We start from the raw sequence: 14,774 nt of genomic DNA, 5'->3' as shown, positions 1-14,774 counted from the left end.
AATTCACAGAGGGCCAAAATTAAAAACTGGGACTAAGTTGTGGGCCAAACTAAATATTTATTGAAAAATGTCAACAATATCTGCATGTTTTCTCTTCTTTCGAGATATGTAACGTTAAACCTTTTCTTATTAAAATACATTTTTAATAGTTTTGCCTAAACATTGAATCCAGAACAAGCAAAATATAAAATAATAAAAAAATATTTAATTTTAGTCTATCTTTAGCAGGCGGGCAACTCTAATACATATTTGAAATGATCTCACGGGCCAAATATAATTATATCGCGGGCCAAATTTGGTCCCCGGGCCTGAATTTGACATGTCTGTTCTAACTTGTATAATAACATGCATTTGACTTTGTTTTAATTATAATATTTATTTTATTGATTATATTTAACTAGCTTCTTACGCGCTTAATATTGCCCTTCAAACTTTATTTTTTTCCAAATGTCAGTAATAAAACTGCTAAATCAAAAGTGTTATGTTTCATGTATCAAATACGAACTAAATTGACAATATTTATTCTCCACTGACTATAAAACAAGCTGCAGCAAAAACGTGACCCTGAAATACAACCCCGTTTCCGTGGCAACCAAGGACCAGCAGCATGGAGCGTCTATATGGAAGTTTGAGTAGTTTTGGTGCAAAGTTTGGACGGAGAAGAGGCTGAACAGCGTAAAAGCGAGAGACCAATTGCATAAATATGGTAAGAAACACAGTGCGTATCAGAATTTATTTTTCCTGCAATAAAAATCCTTTGTGAAACCAAATTTATCTACCAGAAGCGTTGGAGTCTGATTTATTTTTAAGACAGTTCTCCCTCCATTGCTCTCATAGATAACAATATTCAGATACATATACAGTCTTTTTTACTTTATTCATGAGTCATATATTCCACCTCTAAATGTCCAAATCAATTGTCTATTTCTCACCTTTACAAATGAAAAGGGACAGACCATAACAACCCTTAAATGATCTATTACAAACCCAGTCGAGAAGTAGCTATAACTCCTAAAGGTTGACATCTTTACTGCTACCTTGTTCCCATTGCCGCCATTATTGTCCACTTGAAGACAGGCGTAACTGCATCTTTGGTTTTTTATTGTTTCGGATGTCCATAAATTACTATTACTGTGCTGTGTCCCTGTGCGTGGAGGAGGTACTCACTTAGGCTTGCGTCCGCGCTGTTTGGGGCCGGAGGGGGGAGCGCGGTGGTGGGCCGGACCGTTGCCCTTGGCCTGGGAAGCCTGGTGGTGTCCGGAGACTTTGCTGGAGAGGATGGGAGGAGCTGGGGCACCTGCGGAGGAAAAGGGAAAATAAAAATCAATAATTAACATAAAAGGTGCATTGTGGATTGTGTAACTTTTCTGGTGGAGGGTTCGTCAAATACTTTTCTCCCTGCACTAGGGCTGCTCGATAATGGAAAAAAAAAGATCATTATTGCAATTATTTTGGTCAATATTGAAATCAGGATTATTTCAAATGATTATTTTTTTGTTACACGATGCTTTTATTCAGAATTTCTCTCTCTTTCTCAAAAAAAAAAAACACTTTGTTTTTGATAATTACGCGAAACGTTCACATTTAAAACAAATACAGGCTACAAATATGAACCTTAGAGCAGTTTTGCGATGTAGAAAACATAAAATTAATAAAATATACTTTGAACACAAAGTAAGGCACAGAAAAACATAAAAGTATAAAAAATATGCTATAAATCCAGCTGTTCTACAATCTCTATAGTTAAAAATAAAATAAATATACTTATTTATATTAAAAAATACCCCAAAATAAGCTGTGTTAAGCTTTAAATCATTTCAACTTTATTATATGAGATTGGAAATCGAAAGAAAATCAAAATCACAATCAAAATTCGGTTATTTGCACAGCCATGCAACCATGCACTGTAAAACTTTTCGGTTGGGGGTCCTTCACCTTCTTGTTTCTATGAATATTTCTGTCTGGAATGTTCCACAGTATGACATTAAACAGCTCTAGCTTACATTTATTCAATTACAGGTGGTTTTACTGCTAAAAAATACCTACAAAAACAGGCATTCTGACTGTGAGTGGGGTCACCTTTCCACAGATCTGACCTGTAACTTGGTCGGGTTTGGCCTCCATGAAGATAGAAAGGTTTAATGCCATACTGTGAAACATTACAGACAAAGCAGTAAAATTTCCATGGAGAAAATCGGGTGACGGACCGTCCACGGGAAAAGTTACACAAATGCAAATGTTCTAACTTGTATAATAACATACATTGATATATTTATCTTATTGAATAGCTTCTTACAGGCTTAATATTGCCCTTCAAACTTTATTTTTTTCCAAATGTCAGTGATAAAACTGCTAAATCAAAAAGGTTATGTTTCTATGAATTGCAGTCAGACATGATTCCTTTACTTTGTGTAACCATAGAAACATGCAACAGTTCCAGTTTTAAATAGAAGCATAGGAAAAGCATGTTTATGTGCGCAAATCTTGTTTTTATTATTAGTTGTTTTGACAGTAATGTGACTCTTAAACATAAAAACTGACTCTTGTAAGCTTTAAGCCATGTTATAATGTTGTTACCTCATCAAAAACAGACCTGGAGTTATGTTTTGTTTCATTCACATGTGTTTTAATAACTTTTATTATTAGTCTGTCTACATCTACAAATGTGGAGTAAGAAAGCTTTCAGAAATATTCGTGTGCAAAGGATAGAAATCTGTTGCCAGGTTGGGGCCATGTAGTGCCTCCACTCAATTTCAGGTCAGGAATCGGAATACACTAGACGATTCGCAAAAAAACCCGGAAGTGTGAGTTCAGGCACCAGCCAATCAGCAAAGAGATATTTTGTGTTGGCAACGATTCCCAAGATCGAGGATTTAAAGCCGGAACAAAGAGAATGTTTGGTGAATTTCATCAAGCGGAAAAAACGTTATTGCCCTTCATTCTACGGGATTTGGGATTTTTGTGTATTTTATCCATCAGAATACAAATTGAAAAGTTACGACATCAAGAATTACAATCACAAAATGAAAATATAGGATTACACTTTCTTCAGTACGAATACAAATTCACAGACTCTACTGTCAAAAATATGTCCTCACTTCACAGGCATTATTTATTGAGCAGAAAAAACATCGATCGAAATGCCGGACTCACAATGTAGTTTACAAGTTAACATATACCTTTTTACCTTTTGTTCAGCAGAGATTGACAACTTCAGGGCTAAAATGATCCAAATGATTCTAGTGAAGGTGTATGGAGTTTAAAAACACAGAGTAGCACTTCCTGTATTACCACATGACATCACAAGGTGGAATGTGTCGTGTTTTCTGTTTCAGAAAAGAACGGGTTTGTGTGTTAAACATGTGAGAATGAAACAAAACACAATTCCAGGTCTGTTTAGATCATAAAATAATGTAATATGCTTTCAATTATGACAGGTTCCAATATTCTTCTGGACTTCACTGGTGTTTTCATGAAATATGTCCAAAAACTTCAAAAATCCTCCCTCAGTTAAATCCTACGGGTCTACTGATACTTTGCAGCTAATAATCTGCCTACTTTGAACCGTAATAGCTTTAATAATAATAATAAATAACAAACACATTTTAAAGGCTAGAGCAGAGTTATATCACAGTAAAGCCAACAAATATTAGCATGCTAACAGCACACTTCCTTCTCCATGGGGAATAAACGCTCTAAGATTAGACAGACAGCACACAGCAATCTCATTTCAACCGTAAGAACTGTTTTATATAGATCGGAAATGGGAACAAAACAGATTAATTTTACTCAAACTTTGAATTTCCTTTGGGATCAATAAAGTATCTATCTATCAAAATGAAAAAAATATATAAATTAAATTTTAAAAAAGGTAGAGCTCACTTGACTGTGCCAGGTCATTGCTTAGAAATGTACATATTATAATACATTTTTTCCATTTTTCTTTTCTTTGTGAATCATTTTGTTTTCCAGTGAAGAGGAGCTATTTCCATATCTATCCAACCAGCTCTAAAGAACTTGCCTCCCACATGCACCGACATTTACAAACCGCGCTGATGAAACACTAAAATCCCACTCTCCGGAGGTCCCTTGAAGGCAACACGATGAGCAGTAGCTTTAGGGGCGTTTAAGGACAGCGGGAGACTTTGAAACATTTCCTTTTGTTGTCGACCAAAACAAACACTTGTGAAGACCAGCTGAGCGGAGAGAGAGACTCCACACTCTCAAGATCTGGGAGCCTCTTCCTCTGAAATATCTGACGCCTTTGTTATTAAAGGTCCTGCATTACGCAATATTGACTCTTGTGAGCTTTAGTCTTGTTATGACGCTGTTACCTCATCATAAACATACCCGGAGTTGTGTTTTCTTTCATTCATACATCTCTGAGTAATCATTTATTATTACTCTACATCTTCAAAGCTCAAAATGCTCTGCTCCACCTTGTGATGTCATGAAGTGGTTGTTTTCAAGTTAACAACTACCTTTTACATTTTGTTCAGAAACTGGAAATGCCAGGGCTGAAATTATCCAAATGATTCTAGTGATGCTGTATGGAGTTTAAAAACACAGTGGAGCACTTCCTGTATCACCACATGACATCACAAAGTGGAAAAGAGTGTTCTCTGTTTGAGAGAAGAACTCAGCCTAAATATGCAGAGCTTGTGTGTTAAAAATGTGAATGAAACAAAGCACTCCAGGTCTGTTTGTGATGAGGAAACAATATTATGACACAGATCAGAAAACAGTGTGCTTGAGCCTGATATATAGTTATGATCTATAATAGATGATTATGACGGCGCATTATGTTGTCATTTGCATATTTTAAATTGTAATAATCATCTAAAATGACTCAATAAAATAAACAAATCCACTGACTTCTGTGTTAGAAACCTGTGGTGCCCAATAAGAACTGACATCGCGATAAATGTCATCACAATAAAGAGCCGAGGAGTTGTTGACCCCTCAGATGGACAGTCACATCACACTAGCAAGCTGCAGATTTTTTTTCAGCTGTAGCAAAATTGAACACACTGTCGAATCGTACGTGTGTCAAAATAAGAAAGTGAGAAAAAAATACATTGGAGAACAAAGTAAATAGAGAGTAGTGGGGGTTTACCCACATAACTACCTAGTGCTGCCACTCAAATTCATTTCCCTCCAGCGACTAGGTCAGGAATCGAAATACAGTAGATGGTTCGCAAAAACCCTGGAAGAACGAGTCGAGACACCAGCCAATCAGCGAAGAGTCATACATTTTGTGTCGGCAACAATTCCCGACATTGAGGATTTAAAGCTGGAACAAAGAGAATGTTTGGTGAATTTTATCAAGGGGAAAGACGTTATTGCCCTTCTTCCTACGGGATTTGGGAAAAGTTTAATATACCAGTTAGCCCCGTTAGTGGCGCATTACATACATCACGACCAAATAGCAGTGACTGGTTAAATAAATAAAAAAAATGTCAAAAGAAACAGAAAATGCACACCAAAATTCTTGTAGAGGTGCAATTGCAAGGAGCAGCAAGACAAAAATGTGTGTTTGCGTGCTGTGGTCTAAAACAAGAAAAATATCTGATGAAGGCTTTTTTGCCGAAACATTATTTTAAAAATAAAAAAGCTTTTGGACATCCGTCATCTGACTGCGCTATGCATTTTTTCAATTTTTCACCAGCCATCGAGTGACTGAATCCAATGCTGCGAGGTCAGACGGTTACTACAAAGTGAAACCGGCTGATGAATCAGGCTAATACCCACAGGGATTGATAGAAAAAATGGCATCTTGTCAATAATTAATTAACCGCTGGGTTTAAATAACGCCTTTCAAGACACCCAAAGAGCTTTACATTGCAGTATTTATTCACCCAACGCTCTGTGGCGGTAAGCTGCTACTGGAGCCACAGCTGTCCTGAGGCAAACTGAGGGAAGAGTGGCTGTCAATCTGCACCATCAGCCCCCCTCCAACCACCACTAAAATCATACACACTTTCAAACTAGGCAATGTGGGTGAAGTGTCTTGCCTAAGAACACAACATTTTTGGCACTGGCTGCACAAATCACTCCAAATACAACTTCATATGACTAAATATGGATGGATGGAATGGATAGCAGTCTAAAACTTGATAAACAAATAGATTCAGTGGTCAGTGCAAGCTTCTTTCAGCTCCGCCTCCTGGCAAAAGTTAAACCCTTCTTGAGCCGTGGTGACCTGGAGAAAGCCGTCCATGCCTTTGTTAGTTCCCGCATAGACTACTGTAATGCACGCTTTGTGGGGATTAATCAAGCTGGTCTTCACCGTTCGCAGCTCGTGCAAAATGCTGCAGCTCGCCTGCTCACTAACAGTCGGAAACATGACCACATCACCCCTGTCCTGTCCTCCTTGCACTGGCTCCCTGTCCAGTTCAGAATTCCTTTTAAAATTTTGATGTTTATTTTTAATGCAGTCAATGGTCTTGCACCTTCCTACTTGTGTGAGATTTTGACCCCTCAGATCCAGCAGAGCTCTACGATCTGCCAGGCAACATCTGCTGGAGGTCCCCCGGTCCCGGTGCAAACACTGGGGTGATTGTTCTTTTGCAGTGGTCGGTCCAAAACTCTGGAACTCTTTGCTGATTGAGTTACGGTCCGTCCCTGACCTGCCTTTGTTCAAAGCCAAACTTAAAACCTACTTATTTAGAACAATTAGTGGCCCTGTGACACTTTCTTTATTTTAATGGTGTAATGTGCTTTGTTGACCTATTTGTATGATGTTTATTGTTTTTTATCTTGTTTTAATGTTGTACAGCACTTTGGTCGGCTTTGGTTGTTGGAAGGTGCTATAGAAATACAGTTTGATTGATTGATTAAATATGAAGAGGGAAACGATTATAACATGGTTTAAAGCTCTAAAAAGTCAATTTTGTGTAATTAGTCTACTTTAAATCAGTGTGAAAAGGGAGTAAGTGAGCAGAGTAAACATCACAAACTAAAGTAAGTCCTGTTGATCTATTATGGTTCACACACATTTCCCTTAAGTCTTTCCCCCATGAAGACAACATTTGACGACCCCCCCCCATACCCTTAATGACGTCTTTTGACACCTCCGCTGTATCACGAAAGACCTGATTTGACATTAGAAATGACTCAGTTTTTCACATGCAAACAGAGGCTGTGATAGGTCAGGGTCACTACAACCCACACTAGGCTGACCAATAGGATTCAAGGATATGTTTTCGCCGATTTTTTCTGAAGTTAATCGAAGTTGTGACGATTGTAGCTTCCGGAAAAAACACAACACGAAACACGTGCAATGGAAAGATCGCGGCGCACAGTTTTAGAAATAATGAGGAGCGGACGTATTTTATGGATAAGTTTAGAGAAAGTGACTTTTATAGATTTCAAAGTGATGAAGAAGTTGATTATAAAGTGGAAAACAGCGATAGCGACGGAATTTCAGAGAGTGAAACTTACGAAGATGAGAATGCCAGTGATGTCTGTATGGAGTCCTACGATATCCCAACAAACTATCCGGGCTTTATACTCGATTATGAACCAAAAATGCCCCAAAATCTGGATGTTGCTCGGACGAGTCCTTTGAAATATTTCAGTCTTTTTTCCAAGATACGATGTATGACCGAATTGCTACAGAAACAAACGCTTATGCTTGGCTATACTGTATCTGGTGATATGAAATCTGTTGAAATACTTTGACAAATATATTTTTTTAATTTTTTATGAATATAGTGCTCAGAACATGCATATATTAGATGCTGAATGTAGTTTTGTGTTTTCGATTTTGCACCTGACCAGGTAAACTCTCAATTCTCAGTTGAATCACATTTAAACATCCATAAATGAAGAGTTCAGAGTCTAAGGTTTCCAGAGATACCAAATATGTCTGTGTTCATGAGTGTGAAAATCATTTATAATCACTTGTGGAAGTCTGTTTTCTTTTATGCAATTATGCTCTAAGGGTAGCCCTAGGAATATATGTCAGGGTTATTCCTAGTCGGCGTCCAAGGAGGAAAGAGTTTAACACACTTCCAGAAGCTGCCCTTACCTTGCCCCGGAGGTATAGGAGGTAGGATCTTGATCTTGGGTTTGCGTCCTCTTTTCCCCGGAATTTTAATGGGAGCCACAGCCGCCCCGGGACCTACGGCGTTCACGTGCCTAACCCCCGTCGTCCCATTGTCCTTTCTAGCATCCTTGGTTTTACTCTTCCTCTCCTTCCTCTCCTTGGGCTCCTTGGTCTTCCTCGGAGTCAGCACCACCACGGTCGGCCCCCTCTCCTTCTCCTCTTTTCTTTTCTTTGGTTTACTGCTTCCTCTCTGCTCCTCCTCCACATCCCCGATTCTTTCGCGCTTGTCTTTTTTCTTGCGTTTTTTCTTGACCCTCCCCCCTCCGCCGTTGTCGTCATCGTCCTCTTCCTGGTGGGACGCTTTGATGGTCGCCGTACGGTGATTGGACGTCGCCGAGCTGCCGACCGGGGTCAGGAGGCGGAGCTGGTCTTTGGGGCCCACGACCAGGTGACCCCGCGGGATTGTGGGTAGCGGAGGTTGCGTGGGCTGTGCGTCGTGGTTGTTTTGGTCCGAGGCGGAGGAGGAGGGGGAGGAGGAGGCGGAGCTGGCAGCGAGGGCCGGAGGTGGAGTGTGCTTCAGGAGACCACTAAACATCTGCAAGAGAAGTAAAATATCTATAAGTATCAACTAAAATCTGAAAGTAATCAATAGGGATGTAACAATATCCAAATCTCACGGTACGATATTTATTTCGATATTTTGGAAAGGCTAACATAATTGTAGATATGACAATTTTTTGCTTTTAAAATACCATGACAAGATTTTGGTGTGAATTATTTCCATCATAATCCCAAGAATTCAAGTAGAAAACATATCTTCATATTGTCTGCACTGAAATGAATCATGGGATATGTAGTTTCTGATGATCATAAGATGTTGCTACTGTAAAACAATGCATTTAAGCAAACGAAATTGTAATTCGATATATTGTGGTGGTCAACGATGTTATTGAGACTTTTGACGATACGATAGCACAATATTTTGGTTATTGTTACATCCCTACTAATCAATACTAAAACTAGATCCAAAATTCAGCAAGTATCGATAGTGAAAAAGTCACATTCACAGGACAGAGAGTAAACCTGAATAGCTTTAGAATGATTTTGAGCAGAATCAGAACAGATATAAGAGCACGTGAATAAGTATACGCCCATGGACCACTACGGAACCTACATGGACCTGAGGGATTACACAGATAAAAGACCACATGGTAATATAAAAGCAAGTATTATGTATTATTTAATCCTGAAAATTACTATGGCGTAAGAAAGCTTTTGAAAAATTTGTGTGCATACGATAAAAATCTGTGCATATTTGGCTGAAGTTAAGCATAAAATAAATATTCGTAAACTCTTGAATGAGTTTACGATGTCATACATAAAATGTATTGTGTGTATTTTATCCATCAGAATACGAATTGGAAAGTTACAACGTCAAGAATTACAATCACGAAATGAAAATTTACGATTATACTTTCTTCAGTACAAACACAAATTCACAGATGCAACTTTACTGTCAAAAATACATCATCACTTCACAGGCTTTATTTATTGAGAAAGAAATGTTGATTGAGATGTTGGATTTTTGCGCCACATACGGACTGAACCAGGACTGAACCAGGAACCAGGACCGAACCAGGACTGAACCAGGACTAAACCAGGACTAAACCAGGACTAAAACAGGACTAAAACAGGACTAAAACAGGATTAAAGCAGGACTGATCCCAGACTGAACCAGGAGGACTAAATCAGGACTAAACTAGGATTAAAACAGGACTGAACCAGGTCTAAAACAGGACTGAGCCAGAAATGATCCCAGACTGAAACAGGAGGACTAAACCAGGACTGAACCAGGACTAAAACATGACTAAAACACAAATAAAAAGGACTAAATCAGGACTGAACCAGAACTAAAACAGATAAAACAGACTAAAACAGGACTGATCACAGATCTCAGACTGAACCAGGAGACTAAACTAGGATTAAACAGGATTAAAACAGGACCGAACCAGGAAACCAGACTGAACCAGGACTGAACCAGGACTAACCAGGACTAAACCAGGACTAAACCAGGACTAAAACAGGACTAAAACAGGATTAAAGCAGGACTGATCCCAGACTGAACCAGGAGGACTAAATCAGGACTAAACTAGGATTAAAACAGGACTGAACCAGGTCTAAAACAGGACTGAGCCAGAAATGATCCCAGACTGAAACAGGAGGACTAAACCAGGACTGAACCAGGACTAAAACATGACTAAAACACAAATAAAATAGGACTAAAACAGGACTGAACCAGAACTAAAACAGGAGTAAAACAGTACTAAAACAGGACTGATCCCAGGACTGATCCCAGACTGAACCAGGAGGACTAAACTAGGACTAAACCAGGATTAAAACAGGACTGAACCAGGACTGAACCAGAAATGATCCTAGACTGAAACAGGAGGACTAAACAGGACTGAACCAGGACTAAACCAGACTAAAACATCACTGAACCAGGACTGAACCAGACTGAACCAGACTAAACAGACTAAAACAGGACTAAAACAGGACTAAAGAGGACTGGTCCCAGGACTGATCCCAGACTGAACCAGGAGGACTAAACTAGGACTAAACAGGATTAAAAACAGGACTGAACCAGAAATGATCCTAGACTGAAACAGAGGAGTAAACCAGGACTGAACCAGGACTAAAACAGGACTAAAACATCACTGAACCAGGACTGAACCAGGACTGAACCAGGACTGAACCAGGACTGAACCAGGACTAAAACAGACTACTAAAACAGGACTAAAACAGGACTAAAAAAGAGGACTGGTCCCAGGACTGATCCCAGGACTGAACCAGGAGGACTAAACTAGGACTAAACCAGGATTAAAACAGGACTGAACCAGGACTGAACCAGAAATGATCCTAGACTGAAACAGGAGGACTAAACCAGGACTGAACCAGGACTAAAACAGGACTAAAACATCACTGAACCAGGACTGAACCAGGACTGAACCAGGACTGAACCAGGACTAAAACAGACTAAAACAGGACTAAAACATGACTAAAACAGGACTAAAAAACTAAACAGGACTGAACCAGGACTGAAACCAGGACTGAACCAGGACTAAAACAGTACTAAAACAGGACTAAAACAGGACTAAAACAGGACTAAAACAGGACTAAAAGAGGACTGGTCCCAGGACTGATCCCAGGACTGAACCAGGACAGAACCAGGACTAAACTAGGACTAAACCAGGATTAAAACAGGACTGAACCAGGACTGAACCAGAAATGATCCTAGACTGAAACAGGAGGACTAAACCAGGACTGAACCAGGACTAAAACAGTACCAAAACAGGACTAAAACTGGACTAAAACAGGACTAAAAGAGGACTGGTCCCAGGACTGATCCCAGGACTGAACCAGGAGGACTAAACTAGGACTGAACCAGGACTAAACCAGAACTAAACCAGGACTAACCCAGGTCTTCATACATAAATAGTCTATGATTCGTACTGAAAAAGTGTTTCATTTTTTTCAAAGTTTTCATTTCGTGATTATAATTCTTGAAGTCATAACATTTCAATTTATATTCTGATGGATAAAGTTTTTGCACAGATTTCTATCCTACGCACATGAATATTTCTGAAAGCTTTCTTACTCCATAAATGACATTCTATCATCTTGTCTTGTGTTTTTATTATCACTGTGGAATCAAGATCGGTTTTGAGTATCAAGATGGATTCAAGTTTGGATTTTTGTTATCGTGACAACACCGCCATCTGTACATGATGTATTTTCTTGTTCTAAAATAAAGACGTGTGCTGGTGAGACACGGTGCAGTTGTGTTGTGATCACTGCTGTCACAGACAAACAGTTATTCTTGCATCAAATATCTGACTCAGTGCACGCTCCAGTCAGCCTCAGATCATCTCCATCTCATCCTCGGTCTGCACACAACAACATCTACTGCATAAAGAAGAGCTACAGAGAGAAAGGTCTCCAAATCTCTCCAGACAGGCCTAAGCAGAGTGCAGAGGTAACATTTACTGTGTAATAATCATGTCAAATCTAAATATTTCTACATAAACTTTATCTGCTCCATGTTATAATGTTTGTACTTCATCAAAAACATATCCGCAGTGGAGTTTTGTTTCATTCACACATGTTTAACAAGTAAACCCTGCACATTTAAGATGAGGTCTTCTTTCAAACTGAAAACACTCTGTTCCTCCTGGTAATACAGGAATTGCTCCACTGCTTTTTTAAACTCCAAACAGTTTCACTAAAATCATTTGGATAATTTCAGCCCTCGATTTGCCAAGCTCTACTGAACTAAAGGTAAAAGGTAGCTGATAACTTCCGCTTCATGACATCACACGGTGGAACAGGGCATTTTGAGTTTTAGAGATGTAGACTAAGGCTACGTTTACACAGATGTTGAGAAGCGAATATTTCCCTCCCTCCATTTTCCAAAATAACATCGAGCACATTGCATTGTTTTCAAAAAAAGTTTTCTTTTATATCGACCTGCATAAATACGCCACAGAGCGCCATCATAACTACACCAAACCTCTGGGCGGCACCTGGATTAGATTCAAACCTGTAACATTTATTTCATTACAGTTGTAAGTATTACTGAAAAATACCTTAAAAAACATGCAGTACTGAGCAGGCTCGCCTCTCCACAGATCTGTTAAAGAAGTGGTAAAATCACTGACCTCCGAGCCTCATTCGTCTCTAGTCATGGACATGAAACATCAGCTGTGTGTGAAAATGCAAACACATGAAAAGTGTTTGCACCAGAAAAAACACGACTGCTGCTCTGATGCACCATGATCATCAGAGCAAAAGGGAAACAGTGGTCGCACTTTTGGTGCGTCAGCTCCTGAAACTCTGTTTATCTCACTTTTCATGCAAATGCAAAACCCATAGTTTTCCAGAATCTCAAGTCTAGCCGGGGTTTTAGAAAGATTTGTTTTGGAGGGAAATTTTGCCGTTTGCGTGTAAACGATGGGTACAAACGAAGGGAAAGAGTTACTCAAACTTGAGAATGAAACAAAACACAACTCCAGGTCTGTTTTTGATGAGGTAACAACATTCTAACATGGCTTAAAGCTCAACAAGAGTCAATTTTGTATAGTACAGTAGTACAAGATCTTAAAAAATAAGGGAAAATTATTCATTTCAACTAGCACAATTAATCACCAGAAATTAAATAAATCGCAAAAACATTGAGATCTGCCATGAATGTACTTGTATTGTTCATTTGTAAGTGGAAAATCTGTTTCTTGTTTTTATTTTTTGGTTTAGCCTTAGTCAAATTTTCCTGTTGACCAAGTTTGTTAAAGTGCCTGTGCTCTCTGTATTTTATTCTGTTTAAGAGAATACAGAACTGTGAGAAACTAAAGGTTTGCATTCTTTTACTTAAAAACCCTTTAAGGATATTTAATGCTGCCTGCTAAAATAATTGTGTAGACAGAATAATAAAAAATAAAACCATAAAAAAGTCAAATTTTCATGATAAGGTAACATAAGATATACATGCATATTCAGCATGATTTAATCAAATTTCATCAACATGAAAAAGTGACATTTATGTTCTGAGAAAAATATGTGTAGAGGGGACCGAAATAAGTTTCAAAGACTGAACATAATTTTATTGTATGCAACAGCTTTCCATATTTTTTACACAAATTCAGCAATCTTTTTTTCCATGTAGGGAATTTACAATTGAGTGTGGAGCAAAGTAGGTAAATAGATAAAAAAAAAAAGTAAGATAATCAAATAAATCAATCAAAATATGCTCTATACTACATCAAGGACAAATGTAGAGGATGGTGAGATAAATATGGTAATAGTCATTGAATTTTTCAGACTATAAGTCGCTCTGGAGTATAAGTCGCACCAGCCAAAAAATGCTAAATGAAGAAGAAAAAACATCAGTTGCGCTTTTTGAGGGAAATTTATTTTATAAAATCAGAGACCAGAAACCGAAATTTCATTTTGAAAGGCAAGTTAAAGTAATAACAAGTGTGAAAATGTTAATATATACGTCGCACCGGAGTATAAGTCACAGGACCACCCAAACCATGAAAAAAAGTGTGACTTATAGTTCAAAAAATATGGGACATTACTAAAAAATACATGCAATTCTCCCATTAAAAACATTATCTGACCTTAACTCTTTCCCCCCTGGACGCCTACTAGGAACAACCCATACATATGTTACTAGGGCTACACCCATAGAGCATAATTGCATAAAAGAAAACAGACTTCCACGAGTGATTTCAGGGCAATTTTGGTTCATAATCAAGTATAAAGCCCGGATAGTTTGTTCGGATATCGCAGGACTCCACACAGACGCATCAGCGGCATTCTCATCTTCATAAGTTTCACTCTGTGTAAGTCCGTCGCTATCGCTGTTTTCCACTTTATAATCACCCTCATCATCACTTTGAAATCTATAAAAGTCACTTTCTCTAAACTTATCCATAAAATACGTCCGCTCCTCATTATTTCTAAAACTGTGCGCCGCAGCGCCGCGATCTTTCCATTACACGTGTTTCGTGTTGTGTTTTTTCCGGAAGCTGCCATCGTCACTACTTCGATTAACTTCGGAAAAAATCGGCGAAAACATATCCTTGAATCCTATTGGTCAGTCTAGTGTGGGTTGTAGTGGCTCCCACCTGTCACAGTCTCTGTTTAAATGTGAAAAACCGAGCCATTT

At 38.6% G+C, this 14,774-nt stretch overlaps 1 protein-coding gene across 1 annotated transcript in view; it reads right to left on the bottom strand.

Annotated features, from left to right (window-relative positions):
• Window positions 1–14,774, bottom strand: part of chd6 (chromodomain helicase DNA binding protein 6) — a 230,408-nt gene that overhangs the window by 126,463 nt on the left and 89,171 nt on the right. Inside the window, 2 exon segments of the mRNA XM_055160839.1 lie at window positions 1,168–1,297; window positions 8,033–8,645. Coding sequence (XP_055016814.1) covers window positions 1,168–1,297; window positions 8,033–8,645 — 743 coding nt within the window.

The sequence above is a fragment of the Boleophthalmus pectinirostris genome, unplaced genomic scaffold (genome assembly GCF_026225935.1).
Source record: "Boleophthalmus pectinirostris isolate CB_2022bp ecotype Guang Dong unplaced genomic scaffold, ASM2622593v1 HiC_scaffold_3, whole genome shotgun sequence".
In the NCBI taxonomy this organism is placed as follows: Eukaryota; Metazoa; Chordata; class Actinopteri; order Gobiiformes; family Gobiidae; genus Boleophthalmus; species Boleophthalmus pectinirostris.
Note: the sequence above shows the minus strand (reverse complement) of the source record. Positions and strands in the feature narration are given on the sequence as shown.